Raw genomic sequence first — 8,990 nt, 5'->3', positions numbered from 1 at the left:
TGTATATATTTACTAGAATTCTACGATTTTATAATCTTTTCTGTTCTCCATATCGTCTTTTTATGTATGTGTAAAGTTTCTTGATTGTATGTACTTTAGTACTCTTCGCGTCATGTCAGCGTTGGGAGAGACAAGTTAGTGTACATACATACAACCAGACGACACAGTGCCTGCCACCAATCAAGAGTACACACACTCGCTGGCAGGTCAGCTGCACCGAACTCGTGCGCAAGTAGGCATGCGACTCATGAGCGCGTACAGAAATTTGCACGCCGTCACATGACTCGCATAAACTTCTCACACACAAGTTGTGTCTCTGCGTTGTCGTTTTTATTTTTAGTTTTTGTCTTTGAAGTGGACCGCGTCATACTTACGTCGAAAATTTCAAAACCAGCAATATCCAGTACACCAATGAAGTGTTGACGCTTTTGCTTAGTATCCAGAGTTTCGTTACACTTCTTGACCAGCCATTTGAAGAGACGATCGAACACACCCTTGCAGAGAGCACCAATAGAGTTGGTGACCTGTTGCACGTTACGACCCTGGGTGACGAATTCGTTACCGACCTTAATGCGGGGCTTCAACAAGTTCTTGTACAATTCGGCGGTATCACAGCCGAACAACTTGGCAACACGGCCACCCTCTTCCTCGCCATCTTGTTCAGCCTGCTCTTCGCGACCACGTTGCTTGAACTTCATGCCACCCATGTGCATGACAGCGGCGGTGATCCTGTAGACATCCTGCTTCTCTTGGAGGGTGAAACCCAAGATATCAAAGGCTTGCTATATTATTTATATATTTTTTTTTTGAATATAGTGGGAGGGAGAAAGAATTGTAGACATTAGTTTTGATTTTGTATGGCGTTGCATGTGATAGTGGTTTTGAGTAGTTGAAATTTTAGTTTTAGTTTTTTTTTTATATTTTGGCAGTTTTTTAAGGTGCTTAGAAAGCATATTTCTATACAGTTCGCTGTGCATTTTTGGTACAGCAGTGAGTGTGTAAATTTGTGTTTACATACAGTTTCTTACAGTAGATACTGATTAATGGAACAAAATACATGCAAAAAAATTAACAACAACGTTCCAAAACTTATTTAGAAAGATACATACATATGTGTGCAAATAAATATGTACAGATTTAAAATTTCTATAGAAGCTAACGCAAAGTTATAAAAAGATACGTTGGAATGATTTATTTTTTTTTATTTTTGATAGATGGCTTTAAAATTTAATGGTGTACTTTTGAATTTTCTCAAAACTATTTTTCGTTTTTAATTTCTTTGAAAGTTTTATGAATGTTAATGTTTATTAAAATTTTTTTTTGCCATAAAAATATTTTTAGTTTGAAAAAATTGCAAATCCTTTTTTCACGTTTCTAGGAAAGCAAAATTTTTAAAATGTTGTAAAATATTTCAAAATTTTCCTTTTTGTATAAGAAATTAAAAAATTTACCAAAAACAATCCGAATTTCTTCGAAAAATAGGATAATATTTCGATAGTTTTCTTTTTGTGATCACAAATATTTTTTTTTACCGACTTAAAAAAAGAGGAGGTTATCAATTCGTGGAAATATTTTTTTGTATGCATGCTACCGCATAATTTTGTGCATATTTCTTTTTTTTTTTAAAGAAACATGAAACCTCTGAGGTTCTTCCATACTAATTTGCTTTAGATCCGATCCATTGGATCATGAAGAAATTAACGGTACTCTTGGATTTTTATATGACTACTGAAGTCCGTTTTGTTTTTTGCTTAAAGTTTACTTGGTACAAAAATATTTAAAAATTTTCTTTAGTGTACTTTTAGATTAAAAAACTTTAAATTAATTTTTATACACCTACAAATGTGTATAAAGTTCAGTATAAAATATGTTGAAGAAAAAATTTGAAAACACAAATAAAGATTTAGAATATTTTCTTTTTTTTATAAATCTAGAGAAATATTTCAAAAATATTCTTTCTGTGTAAAATATCAAAATTTTTTTTATAATTTTTTTGAATTATTAAAATCATTCCTTTTAATCATTGAAATTAAAAAAAATTTTATTTTAGGACCGTGCTAAGCACTTAATCCCCTTTCGAAAAATAAATTGTATTGAAATGATTTAGAAGCAGGAAAATTGTACGGAAATGTCACTCCATAAAGCATTTCAGATAGTTTTTTTTTTCGAAAAAGAATTACAATTTATGTAAATGTAGAAATGTAAGAAATGTATTCGATGGTTTTTATTATTTTTTAAGCATCGGTAAAAGGTCTAAAATTAATTATTATTTTTTTTCAATTCTCATGTTTATTCAAATGTACCAATTGCAAATATTTTATGTAAATTTAAAACAACATTTTTAATTTGAAGGCTGAAATATTAAGTTTCTAAATATTTTTGTTTGCCTCGAAAACTTGTTTCACAAAAATACGCCATTTGCACCAGCATTCGATTTTCATAAAATAACTTTGCGTTGAATTGTTTGCTTATACATACATATGTATACAGTTTCAATTTCCATGCAAGTTTATACAAAACGTACAAATATTTACATACGTAACTACTAAATAAGAAAGCTATTTCCTCAATTGATAAAATGGCGGAAAATACTTCGTGGATTGGTAAAAGCCACAAGGGTATAGACGTAAATTGATTCCGGAATTTTTTGGAAAGCGTAGAATGTCGGGGATACAACTATTTAACTAGTAACCATTTAATATAGGATATATGTATATGTAAGTTGCGTGCAAAAAAATAAAATCTGTTTATAAAAAAAAAAAATATATTTTGCTGCCTCACTAGCCGTTGTGACTTTAACAGCTAAAAATTTCCGGTTATCATGCTGATCTTAACTATTTTATAAATAAAAAGTACTGAAAATTTCAAGTAAACAAATAAAAACGCATACGAGCGGGCTTCCTTACAAAAACTAGGCATACACAAACTAGAATAACATAAACTAGCACTCGATGCCAAATGCAACTAAACATTCTGTAGTACGCCGCTACTATCGGTGCGAGAGAGAGAGAGAGTGTCCCGCTCTACTATAAGGGTCTACATACGGCGTGCAGCTACTTATCAATCAGTCAATCACGCAGACAATGAAGAAGGGATGCAATTTATTTAATTTTTGTTGATTTCTTTTTTATGGAGTAGTTGACAACACGCCGCAGAGAACACAAATGAGCTTTTCTGTGATGCTGACAGGCGTGTTGGCACAACCACATGCCGCATAAATACTAAATATATATTCGACGAAAGTTTTCAAACATACTCTAACCTAAGATCAATGATAATTAATTTTCTTTTCTCAAACACGTAAGGGCTTCAAAGACATTCCAAAAAAAAAAAAAACAACGTCATAGATGCAATCAAAAAGTTTAAAGTACAGTAAAGTGTAAAAGTCAAGGCACAAACGAGCGATCTAACGAAGAACTGTATATGTGTAGAAAGAGAGCAGATGTCAGGAATCTTCCCAGATGCAGATACGCATGTCACATATGTATGTAAGTATTTTTGTAAAGTTGTAACAAAGTTGGAGGTGTCAGTGTGGGTGCAGGTGTGGTGGAGTGGAAGTGTTGGTCTGATGGGCGGTAATTCACCACAATTATATGTATGTATGTAAAACTTAAGTATCGGTGGCATGCGTATACAAGTGTTTGTTGCATGATTGCATGGTACGTTGGAGCTGGTGGTGGTGGTGGTTTTGGTGGTGATGTTGCTTGCCTACATAGAGCCATCAACTACTCTATTTGGCTTGCTCTATGTAGTTTCTTTTTTTCGATTGTATGTTGAAAACTTACATCTGCCAGCTGGAATTCCTCACCGTCATCCATGTTGGGTACAGTGACTTTACCCTGCGACACGTTATAGTAATCGTAAATGTTATCGGACAAGAGGCACATATCTGCACAGTAGTCGAGAGAAGAAATTTTTTCGATTTTGTTTTTCGATTATTCAAAATGTACTACATGACAATAAAACGTATTGCATTACAGTGGGTGGAGGTACATAGTATATAGAGAGAAAGAGAGAGATTACAGATCTGATGAATTGTGAGTGGATAGGATGTAGTGTTGGAGTTTTGTGTATAGAGTTCCCTTTAGGAGATGTAAATAGCAAATAAGAGATTGTGTTGAAGTGGAGAGATACAAGAGTGAATGTTTGTGTTTGTGGAAATTATTTAAGGTAATTTGCTCAATGCCTGGTAGACAATAATCTCCGGATAAACGTCGTTATCGATGTTACCCACAGCATGCCATATGCATGGGGTCGAAGACGTCGAAAACGATGTTAAGCGGAGATTAGTGTCAACCAGGCTTTGAGCAAACGGCCCTTAATGGAGAAACGGGGTTACGGTGGTAGCTTGTTGTTGTTGAATGGCATGGCGCGAAATGAAATTGTTACTCTTTTAACTATTTTTCTCAGTGTACGCTTGCCATATTCATAAAAAAAATTATTTAAAAAGCTTTAAGAACAGGAATGTTTTATGGAAATGTCATTTCTTCAAGCATTTTAAACAATTTTCTTTTTTCTTTTTGCTTTAAAATAAGACTTCATGTAATTTGTGTGTGTGTGTAAGGCAAGCTATGTTAAATTTGATAAGTTGGCATATTACGCTGGTATATCGTTGGTTACTTGGAGTAGGCGGTAAATCAAGGAAAAGGCTTTTGTTGTGCCGGCATCAAAACCACTGTACCAAGAATTTGAATTCAACCATTTAATGGACGTTGTAAAATATTTTGAATTCTATTAAAAATTATACATTTTTACCCTATTTGACCATTGCTGTTAAAGCTACAGTATTTACTTCACAAAAAAAAAAAAAGATATTAAATACATATATACAAATATTTATATAAGGAGATTTGTATTTGGATAATGAGGTAAATGCATTTCAAAAGGGCCAAATACTACTTAGAGTACTAAGAGTAGTAGTAGAACTACATATTATTACTACTGGGTGGGAGGGTAACTAGATATTTCTACAGGAGATAGAAATTCCGGAATAACGTTCGAAAATTAAATTTATTTACAAAGTAATCCAAATAGAAAATACCAGTAACATAAATACTTTAGGTATGCCAGTGATGTGAGATCCGTGTAGGTACAAAAATACATGTAACTATAAAATATTTTTGGAAAAGACATTAATACTATAACTCGGATTTTTTTTTTTATACAACGGAATGAAAGAAGAAATGGAAAAAAGAAATAAGTTTCCTAAACGGTTGAAAATTTTATTTATAAAAGATTTACGCAAGTACATATAAATACATGTGTATAGAGAATACTAGCAGATAACAGATACTCAAAGGCAGAGAGAGAAAGAGGTAGACAAAACGAACGAGAGAGAGAGAGTGCGCGCGTTTAAGTAAAAGTACAAAGAGAGTTTGTTACTAATTCATATTATTGGAAGCGGGAAACCATTACAGACTCACACCAACTTACATCAGTCAATTCAAATTCTTCGCCATCGTTGACGCCGGTTATCCTTGTTTTACCCTGACATATTCCAGGATAATCACCAATATGATTCGACAAAAATGTCATCTATAGTATTTAGTTTGACATTTTTCGATATTTTTTTTTCATAAAACGTAACGATATAACAATATAAAGGAGTAATGAATGAGTAAAATACTATGACGAAACGACAAACGCAAAATGCAGTGTATGTGAGAGGGGGAATAAGAGAGAGCGAAGGAGAGTGTATGACTGCTGCGAGAGTTTTTTGTGTTCTGAAATTATTGTGTAAGGCATATGATTGCTGATTTTTTATATTTATTCGATGTGAGTTGGGTGCGGTGGGTCGGTACTTGTGTTCGGAAAATATGTAAAATTGTTTGCGATTGTTGGCAGGAATTTATTGATTTCATGGTAAGGTGAGCGGTGTACCTAACCTTTTTTTTTTTCTCTACATAGGTAATATGTTGTCGTAATGCTTTGTGGATATAGTTTACTTGTAAAGTTTTTGTAAAGGGCAGCTTACAAATAGCTAAGTAGTTCACTAATTTCAGTTTCATTGCGACTAAGAATCCTACGAGACCATTTTTATAATACTGTTATCATAAAAACTATATAACCATTAATTACGTATACATATAAGTATATCTATAGCAGCAGTTTTATAAGGCAGCGTTTTCTACAAGGCTCAATGACAGTGTAAACAAATAATTGTGAGTGATTTTTTTTTTTAAGGACAGTGGGATGAGTAAAAAGCGAGATAAGCTCCCAATAGCGTGATAGTTGCCGTGAGTGAATATTTATGATACAACATAGAGTGTTAATTAACAGCGACATTAGCTGTTAAGTAGTGTAGGTGTTGAGATTCTGTACAACAGAGAGGGACAGAGAGAGAGAGGGAGCTGCAGATGTTACAGCTGTTAAGTATTTATTAGAGGTAAGTGTTGGTATTCTGTACAGCGTGAGAGAGAAAGTGTGAGAAATCAAAACCGTAGGTTTGTGTCACAAAGATTATTGTACGTGACGATTTTGACACTTCGAGTTAAATATTGGCAGAGTGTAAATTATTTAATTTTAAATTGCACATTTTTCTAATTGATTTTAATAAGTATATAAAAGTTTGCGGTAGGCTTTTTACAAAATCAATATTTTAAGAAATTGTTTGCGCGTCGTTAGACTTTTTAGACTTAGTGCTTAGTTGTGAGTCTTTTGTAAGTTTTTTTTCGTTTTTTTATTCTTTTAGACTGCTTGCTGATAGAATTCTTTTAAGTATATCATATTTTTTTTGTTGTATTATTTGCTTGAGCAGCATTTGTGAGTCACATTAATATGTATATATTTAAAGGAGTGTGTCTTCTTTTTTTTTTCACTGTATCTTACGTCAACAATTTGATACTCTTCACCATCGTCAACGCCGGGTATTTTTGTCTTTCCATGCGATACGATGCGATAATCGTATATATTGTTCGATAGCATGCAATACTCTGTTGTTTTTGGGATCGTTGTTGTTGATGTTGTTGGCAGTAATGGTGGCGGTGGTGGATGATGATGTGGACAAATTGAGGTGTTGGGCAAATTTTTGGTGGACAATATGAATGTTGAAGGAATGGTACGAATGGAATACGAATTGGCATGATTTCGTTGGGGGGAAATGAAATAAAATGTGATAAAATTTGTTTTGAAAATACGTAAAAATATATGTATATATGTATATATGTTTGATATACAAAACCATAAGGATATGGAAGAGTGATTAGCGCTAAAATTGTATTCTTCAGAAAGACCTATCTTCGCTTTCTTTTTTTTTACTTTAATGCCAATCGCTCTTGCTTCAAAAAACTATGAATAAAATGTTTATGATTGACAATTCAAAGCAATTTAGTGTGGGTAGAGTGGGAGAGAGAGAGAAAGAGAGAGGGAGAGCTTATGCGCTCTCGTCTTGACATGTTTTGGTTAGTGATGCATAATTTACGTAGGGGAATATGGCTTGCGTTCGGGGTACTCCTGATGCTGGTTCTACTTATGTAGCTACATATGAATATGCAATTGCGGGTTGTGGGCGTGGCGCTCAATAAGCTGCAAGCTAACTACATTACAATACTGCTAAATTGTATACAATCGTGCGCTAGATAATAAATATATATAAAAAATGGATACTAAATACTGATTCTACAAATACAGCGGGACGCACATATATATACATACATACTATATATAGAAATAAATTGCATACAAAATATTTCAATCGATGTATGTATGTATGTATGTATACGTAGAGCCACTGCTTTAAAAAAATATTTTGTTAATGGTAGTACGAAATCAACCAAGTATTTCTAGGTAAGGTAGTATAAATTAACAAAAAATATAGAAATTTTTTTTAAATGAACAAAAATACTGGGAAATTACATCGGTCAATGTGAATTCTTCGGCATCATCGATACTGGCGACTGTTACCTTGCCCTGAGAGACAATGTGGTAATCGTAGACGTTATTGGACAACAGACAGATTTCTGAGGTTGGGTTTTTTATTTGTATATCGGTTTTTAATTGGATTTTTTGTTTGGTTGATAGATTTTTTTTTTTTTTGGTAAAAAAGTGGAAAGTTAAAGATTAAAAAAATTAAATATTATTATTTATATAGGTAGAAATAAATATGTGTGCATTGATGTTGTAATTGTAATGTGTATTTGTGATAATTTGTGTTGGGTTTGAGAGGAGTGTATGGTATATCGGTCGTAATGGGTTCATACTTTTGGTGCGTGCTTGTAATTTATGGTTGTATATTTTTGGTAGCAAGTGTGTGTGTGTGTGTGTGAAGTGTTTGGTGGTTTAAGTTATGGATATAAGGTTGAAGTGTGTGTTGTTGTTTAATATAAACCTAAATTTAAAGTAGTTGTTTTATAAAACAACCGCATATTTTACGCTTATTGCGCTCGAAAATATATAAATATATTTTTCATATGTATGAGCTTTGGTATATTTTATATCGATACCCTTTTCTCTAATGCGCTATGATTGTCTCGTTTCATGGTAGTTCTTTTCGATGTTGTTGATTTTTTTTTTTTATATATAGACATAATATCTTGAAAAGTATGTATGTATGTATTATGTTTTTTTTTTTTTTTCTCGGGGCGAATGAAATGCGAATGTAAATGGAAATTTTCTTTGCTATACCTTTAACTCCAGCAACGGAACCAGACATGATCTGGTAGAAGATGTGGTATGAACGTTCCAAAGATTGCTGAGAGATGACACGAGCCTTTTCCAATAGATCTGCAATTAAATGGCACAGAGAGAGAGGTAGTATGTTAAATATTTGCTCACAACAAGTACGCCATGCAAACTTACAAGTCTCAATATCAGCACCAGCCAGTTTACCAGTTGGGCCGAAGTGAATACGGATGAATTTACCCTAAACACAGCGGCAAGTAGTGTATGCAGAGAGTAAGAGAGAGAGAGAGAGAAAGTGTTGCATGTGAGTCTTATTTTTCTTCTCACACACACACACACAAGTTCACAATACTTACGAAACGCGACGAGTT

General features: G+C 33.2%; 1 protein-coding gene across 1 annotated transcript; it reads right to left on the bottom strand.

Moving 5' to 3' along the window:
* Positions 1-149: 149 nt before the first annotated feature.
* LOC118755601 (myosin heavy chain, muscle-like) lies at positions 150-8,860 on the bottom strand (the record flags this gene model as incomplete). The annotated part of the gene is made up of 4 exons (XM_036490428.1): positions 150-782; positions 3,786-3,889; positions 8,623-8,721; positions 8,797-8,860. Coding segments are annotated over 4 exons (774 nt in total), but the record flags the coding sequence as incomplete, so codon positions are not given.
* Positions 8,861-8,990: the final 130 nt, after the last annotated feature.

The sequence above is a fragment of the Rhagoletis pomonella genome, unplaced genomic scaffold (genome assembly GCF_013731165.1).
Source record: "Rhagoletis pomonella isolate Grant_MI unplaced genomic scaffold, Rhpom_1.0 Rhpom_scaffold_06785, whole genome shotgun sequence".
NCBI lineage: Eukaryota > Metazoa > Arthropoda > Insecta > Diptera > Tephritidae > Rhagoletis > Rhagoletis pomonella.
The sequence above is the reverse complement of the archived record's forward strand: the minus strand, read 5'-3'. Positions and strand labels throughout refer to the sequence as shown.